Source organism: Toxorhynchites rutilus, chromosome 1 (genome assembly GCF_029784135.1).
Source record: "Toxorhynchites rutilus septentrionalis strain SRP chromosome 1, ASM2978413v1, whole genome shotgun sequence".
Classification (NCBI taxonomy): domain Eukaryota; kingdom Metazoa; phylum Arthropoda; class Insecta; order Diptera; family Culicidae; genus Toxorhynchites; species Toxorhynchites rutilus.
This window is the reverse complement of record NC_073744.1, coordinates 187,979,446-187,995,834: the sequence shown is the minus strand read 5'-3', so window position 1 is coordinate 187,995,834 and position 16,389 is coordinate 187,979,446. Positions and strand designations below refer to the sequence as shown.

The window sequence follows — 16,389 nt, the reverse complement described above, 5'->3', positions numbered from 1 at the left end:
AACTAGTTCCGAATAAGGGTTCCCCTATCTGTGGAGTGAGTACGATGTTTCAATTACTGAAAACCAAAAGTGTAGCAAACCTTTCATACACATTTTCAGGTTTATTTTGATAGAAATACATCGTTACGTTTCAACCGGAAAAGAAACCTAGTGAGGAAACCATAATGCCTTCTCCACAATTAAGCCGGTAGTTGTGTCAGAAGATTACGTCCATCATCAACACGAAGCGCAGATTGCTTTACCGTTATATTCATCACCAGGACAAGCGTATCATAATTAAGCGGATCTCATTCGGTCAGCTCCAGTAGCAAAGCTGTTTTCACCGGCGTTAGAAAAAAAACGTCTCCAAAACATTTCACTTTTGCTATGTATGTACATATCGAAATTCGCCGATGTTTAATTTTGCTCTCACACTAAAATCTTGGAGTGAACTAAGCGTTATTCGTAGGTTGTTGATATGCTGTCGAGTTCTGATACCTTGCAATATAAGATGCTCTTTCAGAGATGCAGTGGTCAATTATAAAATTGACGGAAAATGTAGTTCGTTCATTTTATAAGTTTAATTATTTTTGCCTTTGATAACAATACCTTTTTCATAGTGTTAATTATCATAAGAAAAATAACGCTCCTGATCATTGGATCTTTTTTGACATTTTAATTGGATCTTTGTTGTCATCCGTTTTGATTCAGTCCGCACTACCTAGGTTGGACAGACCTGTGATGCGACACGAATAATCGGACATTTTTGCCTCTAATTGGACATTTTTGTAAACATCGAGTTATGACCCAAACTATGATATAATCCTATCGTTCAAAGAGAAAAAAAAACATTTGACGAGACGTAAAACTGAATTGTAATTAAGTTTAGAACATCACAATAATACTCAAATGAGCTGAAGAACTTTCTGCACTGAACCATTTACCGTGATGAACTGAAATGCACCGTCCTCCAGCGATGAGCGCTAAACTAAAATCGAGCACCCCTACGGGTCAACAGTGAGCATGTGCGTCACTCATGCGCAGGGTCGAACTGCTGCCTCTCGGGTTGCTATCGAGCACTTTCGATTCGGTTCTCCTGCAAGTAGGCAGCACGTTCACAGCTCGCTTTTGCACAAGGTATGTATCTCGTTTGTATAATTTGAGGCGGAATTTCGCCCAAATTTGTGTTTTCTGCGTAAAATGTGCTGCTTGCTAAATTCTGAAGTGAGAGTTGCGTTTATGTTGCTCTTTGCAACATAAATTTGGCACTTGGCAAGCTTGCAAACTGAACAATCGATCGTGTTCAGTGACCTGTTAATAATTAGGAAATTTTCAGCCAGACATTAGCTCAATGAAATGCAACATTTCCACCATCTATCGCCACCAGCTACAATGCAAATCCAGAGCAACATCCAGAGCGTTAATTCGATCTTTGGTTGCAACGCGTCCGGCCACAGCGGCATCAACCAACTGGGAGGCGTCTACGTTAATGGGCGTCCCCTGCCGGACTCGACGCGCCAGAAGATTGTCGAGCTGGCCCACTCGGGGGCCAGACCGTGCGACATTTCGCGCATCCTGCAGGTTTCCAATGGGTGCGTTAGCAAAATCCTTGGTCGCTACTACGAGACGGGCTCGATCAAGCCGAGAGCCATCGGCGGGAGTAAACCCCGTGTGGCTACCTCGTCGGTAGTGGCCAAGATCTCCGACTACAAGGCCGAGTGTCCGAGCATCTTCGCGTGGGAAATACGCGATCGGCTGCTCTCGGAAGGTGTCTGCAACAATGATAATATACCTAGTGTAAGTCCCAGACTGCTGATGTGCTAATTTAAACAACTAAAAACGTGGCTCTTAATCCCCAGGTTTCATCGATCAACCGCGTGTTACGTAATTTGGCCTCAAACAAGGAAACATCAACCCAGAGCAATGAGACGGTTTACGAGAAGATTAAGCTTTTCAACAACACCAGCAGTCACTGGACTTGGTGCCAGAATATCGGCGGTGGTCAATTCAATTTTTCATCTCATCCCATATCGCATCTCTCGCTGAAGAGTCCATCCGAGCAACAGCAGCAGCAGCAGCAGCCCTCGAAACCAGGTATGTCACAATAAACCCCTCTTCCCGAAATGTATTCTCCTCAAACACGAAACGACTTTTCTCACGGTCAGTCAATTGCTGTTTAGAGGAAATGAGCGACAAGTACTCCTCGGAGGACGACGAGGACTCGGAGCTGCGGCTGAAGCTGAAGCGGAAGCTCCAGCGCAACCGGACTTCGTTCACCAACGAGCAAATCGAGAACTTGGAGAGAGGTAACTAGGCCAAACAGCTGGCCCGGAACCCGCATCGGCTGCTGGCTTCCGTAGGCGAATCTTATTTTAACTTACGCCTTTTTATTTTCCACCAAGCAGAATTTGAGAGGACCCACTATCCGGACGTGTTCGCGAGGGAGCGACTCTCCGAGCGGATCCAGCTGCCGGAAGCAAGAATACAGGTAATTGGGTTCCATGAGACCGGTTCGCGCGAGGTAAGGTTAATGCGACCGGGCGCAGGTAAATGGGTAATTTCAATATCAATAGCATTTTCGGCAAACTGGCAAATTTTTCGGCACATCAAAATGGTCCGTTTCGAAGTTCGAAGCGTATATTTCTTTTACTTTTATATAGCAACAGATTCCACTCGAACAGGATGGATTCCAACGGACTGTATTAGCGGATTTCTTCATTGTTTTTTGATATTGTTTTCAATAAAATCATTTATCCATACAACTTCGGTGTAGTTATTTTCTTTATTTGAATTATCACTCAACCCTAACTCTGAAATTTTCCGAAAAATATTGAATAGAATAAGTGATACTGTCGTGTGGGAAGAAAATGTTAGTATGTTCCCAGCAAACATTAAATCGCATAACAAGCGTATATATATAACATCATATGCCCTAAAATTTGGTTGGCATATAATGCGCCTAACTAGCATATGCATGCAAAAGTGGAGGCCATATACATACATGGCAAATGCTTACCGAATTTGTTTGGATGAATATGCAACTTTGACCGGCTATAATAGCGACTTTTGCCATACTCATATACGATTTGTTACAGACATAGAAAAAAAAACAAATGGCGCAAAATATTTTCGTGAAATGTTTATTATAGCCTCACGAATCGCCATTTTTATATATGGGTATTTATGTTTGTAGAAATACTAATTGTTTGATTGACTTGTATTGGGAGTGGAATATGAATGTGTGAAATGGCACAGATTGATGTTTGGTGAAAACTGCTCCGATGTGGGTTCGAACTCCGGTCGTCTGGATTATCATCCACCAGCTATCTCGCGCGGCTATCTGAAATTTAATTCAACAGCGGTTAAAACTTTCGATTGCATCAGCATTTCATTGACATTTCAATATGATGTAATATGTTCTTTATTAGGATCTAATAGGATTCACTGTTTCATGATTTTCTTCAGCATGCAACACGATTCACTACAGTACTGAATCGATTTAAATTATACGCTTATACGGCACAGAAACTGCATCAGCGTAATATACGCATATGATGCGGATTAAATATATTTTACGACAATGTGCATCATAAAATTGATGTTTATTATACCGAATTGCGACTTAATTTGATAATGGTATTTAAAATCGAGTTTTGAAGTAGGATTACGTCTTTCGGGAACATATTGGGGTACAAATTGAAAAACGAATATCGATCACATCGTGAAAAATGTCCAATTTCAAACGCTTATTGCCAGGTCATTTCATGATGGATGGATGAGATTTTTACATCAAAACATTGCGGCACTCTATAACAATTTTTCACCTTGAATAAAATAATATATATCATGTAATTAACTATCGAACAATTGAAAAATCTCAACCCCTATCCAAACGGTACTGATTGGTCGAAATTGACGTCATTTCTTTTTCGCCTACTTCGCTTCTTTCGTTCCCCGATAAGTCAAATATTTGCATGTCGAGCGAGTGGGGGCGCCTATTTCTCACATACCAACTGATATAAAAGGACGGTAGCATTTTTCGATTTCTCCAGAGACGAATGAACTCTCAGAGTTTAAAGTCTCTCTAATTCAATACCTTCCTTCCTTCGATTTCTCCACCTCTTTTTCAGCTCATTCTTTGTGTGGACACCGACTGGACAACATCGTTGCTGGACGAGCTGGACGGCGAGGGATCGAGTGCCTTTCTCAAGGCAAGAGAGCGGAGGTGGTAGCGCTGGAGTAGATTAGTAGAGTAGAGTAGAGTTTTCAAAGGGCCTTTCTCAAGGCTAGAGACGAATCAACTGCAAAAGTTTAAAGTCTCTATAATACAAGACCTTCCTTCCTTCGATTTCTCATTCTTTGTGTGGACACCGACTGGACAACGTCGTTGCTGGACGAGCTGGACGGCGAGGGATCGAGTGCCTTTCTCAAGGCAAGAGGGCGGAGGTGGTAGCGCTGGAGTAGAGTAGAGTAGAGTTTTCAAAGGGACTTTCTCAAGGCTAGAGACGAATGAACTGCAAAAGTTTAAAATCTCTATAATACAATACCTTCCTTCCTTCCTTTGATTTCTCATTCTCGTTCAACGCTCAGCGAAGTGCATTGCATCGCATCGTATCACACCCGCTATCCGTCGTTTAGCTCGTCGTGGTTGTGCCAATCAAACCCTCGCAAATCGACGCACCGAAGCCGATGGCGCCAAAGTCAAGGAAAGCATCAGCGAATCCGTAAAAGCTACCGCTCCCAAAACTGAACTGCTACATCCGACGCAGCAGATTCCGTACAACCCATTAAACCATTCCAGTCCTTCTCAGGATTATCAATTTGTTTTGAAACAAAAGAGTTTATTTTACTGTTTTCCACTTACCACAAAAACTATATGAAACTATGATCAAAAATACTGTTTATTTTTACATTTTCTACTAACGACTAACAGGGAACCATCATATCACGTCTAGAAATGTCTAAAATTTTCGTAGGGGCATATTGCAATAACCGATTCATTCGAGGAAATGTCTATAAGTATTCGATTAATCGAGCGAATATTCGTTGACCAGACATCGATAAAAGTTACGTCAAATATAATTTTAAATAAACATCGAAGTGCTAAATAATATATTTTTAATGAAATCGTTTTTCAGTTTGATCCAATATATTCTTATATATTCATAATTCTTATTGGATAACGTACTGTTTTGACGTAGGATTACGTCTTTCGGGAATTACGTGGAGTACAAATTTTACTCCAATTTTTCGATTTTCAATTACGTGGAGTACAAATTGAAAATCGAAAATCGAGCACATCGTGAAAATTGTCCAATTTCAAACGCTCATTGCTCAGTCATTTCTTGATGGATTGATGGAATTTTGGCGTCAACCGATTTCTGCACTCCATAACCATTTTTTATATTGAAGAAAATAATATACGACATGTAACTAACTATCGAACAATTCTCAACCCCTATCCTAGAGGAAATACCCACTTCTGATTGGTCGAAATTGACGACACATGCGGCGGTTCTCTAACAGAGACATCAAAACCAAGCTGCCTGGGGTAAATCGGCATTGCAAATACATGAAAGTAGGGGGAGCTTTTCAAATCAAATCGAGATGCCCAGAGGAAATCGGCATTGCAAATATATACAAGTCGGGGGCATTATTATATTGCAAGTAAGGTGAGTGATACGATTAATTCTAGCAAATAAAATTTAAATTTGGAACTTTAATGTTGGTTGCTTCGTGAAATTTCATGTCAAAGACCGATCGTGTATTGTGAAAAATTCAGCACAAGGGCACAGCATATGGTCACAGTTGTGTTAAAAATGACTTGATATGTGAAAATTTAATTTTCATAAATAAAAGCGTGATGTGATTTCTACATACAGTATTAGGTGTTGTTAGTCCAAACACTCGGAAAGTAAAAGTTATAAAACAAAAATTACCAATAGAATAGGTATCAAATATGTATTCTCTATATTAAAGTAACATGTTTTTACTGATGAGAAAAATTGATAATTGTGTTCGGTATTGGCAATTATCATATATTACATTGGTGAGTTTTTTTTCTTTATTTCATCCATACATAACACAGGAGGCATCCCGTCTAAGATCACAGAGGGTGGTTTTCATCTTTTATTTGATATACACCTTCCAACGACTGTTTACCATCCTTCATGTAAACACTGGTATAGTGAACAAACAATACCCAACAACCAAACAAAACGGCCCTTTTCAGGGCCAGCAAATCATTATCAAAGAGTTTAACGGTGTAATTCTTCAAACATATCCAAAATCAACAGATAGCTTAACGGAATCCTACGTCAACTATACGGTCGTGTCTCGGACACAACCCTCCTGTGACTTTTTACATTTAATGTGATTTCAAATATGCACGATATATACTTTGATTGATATTATATGCGATTATGATTTATTCGGATTTCTTGTAAGACTTGGCACGTGCAAAATTATACGATTTAATGTTTGCTGGGTTGTATCTCCCCTTTTTTTCAAACACAGGAGAACTAGGGGTTCCCCTAGTTTTTCAGTTTTTCAAACACATGGTACATGCCCATTTCCTGTGTCCACATACCACTAAAATTCCCGTTCTTTGAAGAGCATTGTATCTCAACTTATTGTAGTTCAAGATAGTAAGCGGTTTTTATTATGAAAATTGAAAATAGTACATTTTTCCCTATTAGAAAAAAATTATAGGAGGTTGTGTCCAAGATACGACCGCATTGTTGACGTAGAACTACGCTGTTATTTTATATAAGTCGCTTGTTTATACCTTCGGATATTATTGTATAATGCTGTGAAATTTTGGAAACAACTGCTTAGTAGAATAATCTCTGAAATGATTTTTTCATTGTAGAATCAGTTGACGATAATTGATTGATGATTCATTCTTGCCCTCGCAAAACAATCGTATGTCGCAATTTATTTCATATCAATGCATTGAAAATTTACTTCGAAGGCTATTCCGGTGGCCTTTTTCGAAATTGACATAGACTCGGCTACAGTTGATTATATACATGTTGCACCAGCACCATTACTCCATATCTCATCATCAATATATCTTTGGCACCGCATGTAAACAACAACAATGACAACACTTGCAAGTATTAAATATCATGCTACATGTTATTTAGTATTGCCTCAAAGGAATTGCACCTCTAGATATCGTTCGTACAAACTAAGCGTAAACCAAGCGCCAAACAAGCGTTCACCATAGCATGCATACAGAACCATACATTGGTGGCTTGAAACTACTAGCAATATAAACATTTCTTATCATTTTGCGCTATTCTCAAAAGAAACGCTTCTGTTAATATTACTGGTCTCGAAAAGAGTTGCATTACTTTCTCATGCTCGAGAGAAGCGCAGCTGTCACCCCTAGTGGAGGATGTTTTGCTACTGGTAAGCCTTATCACATACAAAATTCCAAAACATTTACTTTCTTGATGACTAAACAAGAAAAATAAACTCTTTTTGTAGTAGTAGCAATGCTTCATTATGATCAATATTAGCGCAAATGCAGTCCTAGTTGAAGGCCGTTTTGCGACTGGCACGCGAACCCAAATAACTTATAACATTCCAGTAAGACATTCAAGATGCTTGGTATGCCCAAATAATTTTTTGGTGCACAACCTTAACGTCTGCTTCGCCATAACGTCAATTTAATGCATTGATGCATTCTCAAAGGCACCAACGAAGACCTTATGATGACGGAAAACAAACAATGTTAACTGCTTGGAAAAAGACTGAATTATGCCACACAGCTTGTACTCTGCTGTAACACTCATCGATGTGAATTCGCTGATGAGTTTGTCAAGAGCGACCGCCTTCACCACCAGCGGGGGGAGCTTGATTTTGGTTGCTGCCTGGGCGTTTACATTTTCGACCGACGCGCCGAAATCGCCTACTTCGCTGTTGTTCGGTGCGGTGTCACATTTGCGAAGGCTCGGTTCAATGCGAGCGCTTTTCACTACACCAACACCGCGTGCATCATTAGATGACGCTTACCTCGAAATTTTATTGCCCCTGGCAATGCGTTCGTTTTCTGCAGGGCTCGAGCCTGCCTTCCTCTTCTTCTTACTCATCACATAGCGTCCAATTTGTGACGCGGAAAGAAAAACACACGGTACGAATAACGCGAAAAACGAACCGAAAAATCAAACGACGATTTCCAAGTTGGATTACCACTGGTGGGGTCCATTCTTAGATCGAAGCGCAGCGAAAGCAAAATGAACTGCATTACTCAACAGTCCGATGCCGAATGAAAGTTTGCCTCAGCGAGATCCACTGTTTATACTCTAGGCAAGTATTCCCCTTCATTCTTCTTCTTTTCCTTTGTTCACGGTGACTTTAAATCCTACGATTTCCCCTCCGTTGGTCGTCGATAAGTTGCTCGTTATTGATATCTCTGTTCGGGAAAGCACTCAAATGGACAGAACAAATGTATGGGAAAATAGAAACACTTAAAGTTTTCATGAATTTTAACCATTTACTAACCAGGGGATTCTATTGTATGGCATATTAAACAAATCTTACGGAATTTCCGATTCGTTTAGTATGTAAATCGCCAAAATCCGTTCGCGGCAAAAATAGTTACTAACGTTAACTTTATTTCATAAAAACGTGACCTGTTTTCTGATTTGACACCCTTAATGAAAGACGTAGTTCTACGTCAAAAAACAAAAATCATAGGAGGTTGTGTCCAAGATACGCATTGTTGACGTAGAACTACGCGAAAAAGTGTTCAGTTTTGGAACGCTAATACCTCCTCAATTAGGCCTGGCGCAAATTGAGACGCGTATAGCGCCAGTAACCTGCCGCGATATAGCGCCTGTTTTTGTGACTAATGAAAACAGATAGAACGGCGCAAATTGGACGCTGGCGACCGCTACAAAATGGCGGATTAGATATTTTCTCAAAGCCCCATCAATATGGATATCAAATGAAAGGGATTGACTAGTAGAGTTATTTATGAAAAATGCAGATCCAAAATGGCCACCACCACAAAATGGCGGATAACATATTTTCTCTAAACCCCATCAATATGGGTATCAAATGAAGGACTTAACTAGTAAAACACAGTTATTCATGAGGAGTGCAAAGCCCAATCATATCACGGTAAACCAGACCAGATGGTAAATGTGTTCGTTGCCGTTGCCGGATGAACAATAACCCCAGCAACATTTGCACCGCATGACATTTGCACGACAAATTTTGTTTTTTTCGTATTTGAATCTAAACGTTTGAGTGTTTGCTGAGTGCTAAGGTTTTATTCTATCCTTTAATTTTTTTCTGTAATTCTGTACATGAAAAGTTGGCCATTCTGGAATCTGTGCTCCATGATATTCGAATAATGGACACCCCTTGGTGTATTCCTACGTCTCTCCGGTTATGTTCCCAACATTACCCACCCGTCTTTTTATTTTATAGAAGTCGCTTGTTTATACCTTCGGATGTTAATCTATAATGCTGTGAAATTTTAGAAACAACTGTTTAGTAGAATAATCTCTGAAATAGTTTTTTCATTGTAGAATCAGTTGACGATAATTGATTGATGATTCATTCTTGCCCTCGCAAAACAATACACTAGCTGATCGTATGTCGCAATTTATTTCATGTCAATGCATTGAAAATTTACCTCGAACGTTATTCCGTTGGCCTTTTTCGCAATTGACATAGACTCGGCTACAGTCGATAGAATACATGTTGCATCAGCACCATTATTCCACATCTCATAACTACATCAATATATTGTTGGCACCGCATGGAAACAACAATGACAACACTTGCAAGTATCAAATACCATGCCACACAGTCGATCTGGCGTAGTGGTAACATCCATGCCTCTCACGCTAAAGGTCACGAGTTCAATTCTCACTCCCGACATTCTTCCAAAAATGGAAGTAAAAAGTGACGAACCAGCCAAATGAGTTGAAAATCACTATAATACAGAAAAAAAAAAAAAAAAAAAATACCATGCCACATGTTATTCAGTATTGTCTCAAAGGAATCGCACCTCTAGGCATCATTCGCACAACGTAAACCAAGCGCCAAACAAGCGTTCGCCATAGCATGCATACAGAACCATACATTTGTGGCTTGAAACTACTAGGAATTTAAACACTTCTCATCATATTGCGCTATTCTCAAAAGAAGCGCTTCTGTTAATATTACTGGCCTCGAAAAAAGTTGCATTACTTTCTCATGGTCGAGAGAAGCGCAGCTGTCACCCTTAGTGGAGGAAGTTTTGCTACTGGCAAGCGAAACCTAATCACATACAAAATTCCAGAACGACATTTACTTTCTTGGTGACTAAACAAGCGAAATAAACTCTTTTTGTTAATATCAACAACATCGAAAACAGTAGCACTGCTTCATTATGATCAATATTAGCTCAAATGCAATTCTAGTTGAAGGCAGTGTTGCGACTGGCACGCGAACCCAAATAACTTATAACATTCCAGTACGACATTCAAGATGCTTGGTATTTCCCAAATGATTTTTTTGGTGCACAACCTTAACGCCTGCTTCGCCATAACGTCAGTTTAATGCATTCATGCAATGTCAAAAGCATCAACGAAGCCCTTATGATGGCGGAAAACAAACAATGTTAACTGCTTGGAAAAAGACTGAATTATGCCACACAGCTTCTACTTTATACGAAGCATCCAATTTTTGACGCGGAAAGAAAACACACGATACGAATAACGCGAAAAACGAACTGGAAAAACCACACGACGATATCCAAGTTGAATTGCTACTGGTGAGGTCCAATCTTAGATCGAAGCGCAGCGAAAGCAAAGTGAACTGGATTGCTCAACAGTCCGATGCCGAATGAAAGTTTGCCTCACCGAGATCCAATGTTTATACTCTAGGCAAGTATTCCCCTTCATTCTTCTTCTTTTCCTTTGTTCACGGTGACTTTATATCCTACGATTTCCCCTTCGTTGGTCGTCGATAAGTTGCTCGTTATTGACAGCTCTGTTCGGAAAAGCACACAAATGAACTGAACAAATGTATGGGAAAATAGAAATAGAAATAGAAAATAGAAGTTTTCATGAATTTTAACCATTTACAAACCAAGGGATTCTAATGTATAACATATTAAACAAATCTTAGGGAATTTCCGATTCGTTTAGTATGTAAATCACCAAAATCCGTTCGCAGCAAAAATAGTTATTAACGTTAACTTTATTTCATAAAAACGTGACCTGTTTTCTGATTTGGCCCCCTAAATGAAAGACGTAGTTCTACGTCAAAACAACATTTCAACAAAGAAGTTCAACTATCTGAAAAAATATAGATGTTCAGCACTATCACTCGACGGCGCCAGTGGTTGTATGGTTAGCGTAACAGCCTCACAATCCGATCGGCCTGGGTTCAATCCCAGCTGGCGTCGTTGGGATTTTCTGAGGCGAAAAATCTCTGGTTACGTCTTCCTTCGGAGCGGAAGTAAAAGAAGTTGGCCCGGCTCATGAGTTGTTGAGTCTGATAGGTAGGAACAGGTGGAGTCGCCTCCCTGATGTCGGTGATTGGCACTAAAGTGGCGGAAATAGGCCGACGAAAAATAAGCGAAGATAAAAAAAAAAGCACTATCAGTCAGCTCAATTTTTTTCATCGATAAATTCGGATGAATTTATTAAAAATGTAGAATAGTTTCCATTTGTTGAACACAGATGTGAATGGTTTTTTTTGAATATTCATTCAATGTTCAATATTGTCTATACTCCCTCCCCCCTGACCGTGGACAAGCGTGGACATTTCTGTAACCCCTACCCCCCTAAAGATGTCCATGTGGCCAGCCCCTTATCTGTTATCACTATCAACTGCTTAAAATTTACTATACATTCATTATAATTCAACTCTTTGTGGTCGTTTGTCTGCTCTCAGCCACCATACCTTTTTTACCGTTTTGGTCATTTGTCTGCTCTTAGCCACCACAGCAAGAAAACATGCTTATCTGATATTTTACTCAACCAAGTATCAGTTTATGCTTTTCCTAAACGAAGCTTGATGTAGGGGTATGAGGCGGGCCATCATCATCATCATGATGTCTAGTGAACCTGTTCACGAATCAATCTAGTGCTCCCATGAGTAATAGATTTTTTGTTTTTTTTAATTCGTTTATTTTTGCAGGCTCAGTAACTTAAGTTTAAAGGAGCCGAATTCTTAAATATAATTTTAAACCTATATATATAAACAATTTTCTTACATCTATGGTTAGTAAGGTGGAAAACCGGTTACTCGCGGTGTACTCGAGTTTAGAAGGGTGACATATTTTTAGGAGAAGGATGGGGTATAAGGAAACTGTAACAATGTTGATGAACACTCAATTCTTAAATCTGTTCGTATATCTATAGTGTTTTTACATTTCAACTTATTCTACTATTTATAGCAAGGGGACGAATTACCCGCAAAGGAAGGAAAGGAGGGTATAAGGACATAGGGACAATCACAAACGAAGATCGATAGCTTTAAGGAAAACATATATATGGGACATGTAATCAAGGTCTAACCGAGCCAACACATCTCTCACCGGCACATTGGGCTGTCTTCGTCGGGCCCGAAGGGAGTTTTCTAAATTCGATCTGGCGACCAGATACACCTCGCACGACCAAACAACGTGCTCGATGTCGCGATAACCTTGGCCACAAACACAGAGATTGCTGCTGGCAAGATTGAAACGAAAGAGTAGTGCATCTAAGGAACAGTGATTGGACATGAGTCGGGAGAAGGTGCGAATAAAGTCCCGACTCAATTCCAGACTTTTGAACCACGGATTGAGGCTAACCTTAGGGATAATCGAGTGAAACCAACGGCCCAATTCATCTTCATTCCACTTGCGTTGCCAGTTAGCGATGGTATTTTTGAGGACTAAAGAATAAAATTCATTGAAGGCGATTTGACGCTGATAAATATCGCATTCAATTGCACCTACCTTTGCTAATGAGTCAGCCCTCTCATTACCCGGAATTGAGCAATGAGAAGGGACCCAGACAAAGGTAATGACATAACAGCGTCTGGATAAAGCACTCAAAATTTTTCGTATTCTCTCAAGGAAGTTCGGCGAGTGCTTTTCCGGCCTCACTGAACGGATAGCTTCGACAGAACTAAGACTATCCGTTACCATGTAATAGTGTTCAACAGGTCATGAGGCGACGCTGTCCAGCGCCCAATGAATTGCTGCCAATTCAGCAATATACACTGAGCAAGGATTCTGAAGACTGTGTGAGGTGCTAAAAAATTCGTTGAACACTCCAAATCCTGTGGACTCATTTATAGTGGACCCATCAGTAAAGTACATATTATCACAATTGATACCCCTATATTTTTCATCGAAAATCGTTGGAGCGATCCTCGATCGTTGGTAATCTGAATATCCATGGATATCTTGCTTCATGGACAGATCAAAATGCACAGAGGAATTGATGTAGTCAGGGAAACAAACACGGTTGGGAATATACGAAGAAGGATCAACCTGCATGGAGATGAATTCATGATATGAACTCATGAATCCGGAGAGAAAATTTAGCTCGATCAGCTGCTCAAAATTTCCGATCACCAATGGGTTCATGACCTTACACCGGATGAAGAACCGAAGAGATAATAAATTGAAGCGATCTTTTAGTGGGAGTAGGCCTGCCAAAACCTCGAGACTCATGGTATGCGTTGAGGGCATACATCCCAACGCGATACGGAGACAAAGATACTGAATTCGCTCGAGTTTAATGAGGTGTGTTTTGGCAGCTGATTGAAAACAGAAACTGCCATACTCCATCACTGAGAGAATAGTTGTTCGATACAACATTATAAGATCTTCGGCATGGGCTCCCCACCAGGTGCCGGTAATTGTACGGAGAAAGTTTATTCTTTGTTGACGATGAGTAATAGATAACGGTAGTCAGAATCAAACAAAGTGGTCACCCACACAAAACAACACACAGTGCGTTGAATGCATAGAAATGTGGGACAAAAATCATAACACCAGAACTTAGCCATTGTAACACTTTGGTGTGATGGAAAAGATTGTTCATAAGTATCAAAACTACTGTTTACATAAATGTCTCATGTTATTTGAATAATCGCATAAGTGTCTCAAGCGACAAAATCTTTGTTCATCTGAAGTGAAAAGTTCTGATCATTTCTGCGTATCCGATTCATTATCAGTATCCGTATCATTATTTGAGTATCTACTGTTGTTAAAGTAGTAACTAAATTATGTTGAAGTAGTTAATACATATACATATATATGTTCAAAAAAAAAGAGAAAAAAAAAGTTTGTTTCTCATAATCTTGCATGTATCAATTCTTATTCCAGGAAAAATAATTACGACCTGTATGGGGCCGTCCACATACCACGTGGACAACTTTAGGGGGGGTAGGAGGTATCAAAATGTCCACGCTTGTCCACGGAGAGGGGGGAGGGGGTATAAACTATATCCACGTGGACACGAATAATAAATATTTTTTCAAATATAATCACCGATACATTCTAAAATAAATAAAAACTGTTCCATATTTCAGAATTTTAAAACTCCACCCAACCTGAGTATTCCGTAAGTATCAATAAAATGATTGAGTTGACTGAGAGTTCTTCATATATTTTTACTAAATCATTGGACTTCTTCACTGAAATCCATATTCTGGAAATGACTCACGTAAACTGTGAACGACCGAGCTTTTTCCTATGATCCTATGAATTTCGTAGTTACAGGCTACTCATAGACGTTTTTAATCAAAAACTATAAAAATTAAACAATTCCATAATGGTTGAGTTTTCATGATATTACGAATATGGTTTTTTCACCAAATATAATTTTCTTTAGATTTTGTTCTATTTCGAAAACAGTTAGTCTCAGAATAAAAATGTCTGTAAAGTTTTTCATGCGGAATGACGTGTAAAATAAATTTGTTGTATTACTTTTCTCGAAAAGTTACAATTTTTCAAAACATTGGAAAATTTGTTTTCAATTCCTTGGATTTAATGTGTAAGTGTAAATTGTGTATGATGATTTATGCACCACAAGTCGTCATAATTTCCCTTGAATGAGATCGTGTTATCTCTCCACGCTAATAATCGTTTGCTTACACCGAGTCCGTTATCTATTATCCATAGAAACTGCGTATTGATTCGTGATCAAATTCTCTAGACATTGAAATTCGTACAAATGAAGTGTAAATTATTGCATGTGGTAGGATAAAGTATTTAGTATGATTGCTTGCTGTGGTGGCTGATAGCAGACATACGACCGCAAAGAGTTAATGAATTGCAAGTGGTCGATAAGGATTTGAAAAATAATAAAATTATAAATACGCTTTCAATACCCTCTGAAAATTTTACAAACTATGGCGGAAAAGGTTTCGTATTGCGCTACCGACTAAAGGTGAATCGGAAATCCAGAGTGAAGATGAGTCGGCATTTGCTGTGATCGATCATATTCCGGAGTGGGCAAAAATCTGCACTCAACAAAAAAAAGGACCAGAATGCGACATCGAAAATTTTGAGTGGGTTTTGGAACTCTGCAACTCTGTCATAAAACGATGCATTTGTCAAAGCAACTACTGGGTCTTGTATAGCACATTTCACAGCTGCCCATCGATTTGCTGTGCGATGAAAATTCATAATCCAAAATGAAAGGATAATTTTTCATCCGATCGAGAATATCTATGGAATTTCATATGAAACGAATGGAAGCGAATCAATCAGGTTAATTGGATTATTACTGGTGAATATGTTCCAGATGGAATAAGTACTCTTCTGAAATAAAGCTGTGAACTTGAATTAACATTATTGTATCTATGTATTCTATGTGATATCATCACATTTTATTGCAAGTGTTGAAAACATCCTGAATTGTATTAAAAAATGATTTTCAATCCATTTAGTTTTAATCGATTGGCGTTTGCAATCACAATTAGTGAAGCTCAAAATCAATCTTTAAAGTTGTGTAGTTTATATTCAGATGCGGCTTGTTCTTCACCTGGTCAACTGTACATTACGAGTTTGCGTGTTAGCAAACTAGATAGCCTGCATATCTTCGCTGATAATGGTAAAACAAAAAAATATAGTTTACTCACAATAATTTCAAAATTAAATGAAACATATGCTTTGTTACTTCTCTACCATTTCTCTACCGTACAACAACAATGAACCACAGCAAAGCTGGTACAACAGGGTACAGCTAGTAAAATTTGAAATAAAATAAACTTAAATAGAATTTAGGCGCAATTCAGTTATTTCCTTAATTATTTTAATTAAAAAAGGAAAAATGTCCACGCTTGTTTACAAAGGGGGAGGGGGAGTCTAAAATCGTGCTTTTTTCTGTCCACGTGGTATGTGGACAGCCCCTATGACACCCATGCTCAAATTTAATACGATCGCAAAGGGTTAATTTA

The 16,389-nt window shown here is 39.1% G+C and overlaps 1 protein-coding gene across 1 annotated transcript; it reads left to right on the top strand.

The window, feature by feature from the left end:
* Positions 1 to 1,067: 1,067 nt before the first annotated feature.
* On the top strand, positions 1,068 to 2,752 carry LOC129761643 (paired box protein Pax-6-like). The gene is made up of 5 exons (XM_055759377.1): positions 1,068 to 1,116; positions 1,316 to 1,776; positions 1,839 to 2,073; positions 2,145 to 2,285; positions 2,385 to 2,752. Exons 2-5 carry the CDS (start codon positions 1,336 to 1,338, stop codon positions 2,750 to 2,752), a joined length of 1,185 nt encoding a protein of 394 aa, XP_055615352.1. The 5' UTR covers positions 1,068 to 1,116; positions 1,316 to 1,335.
* The last annotated feature ends 13,637 nt before the right edge of the window (positions 2,753 to 16,389 follow it).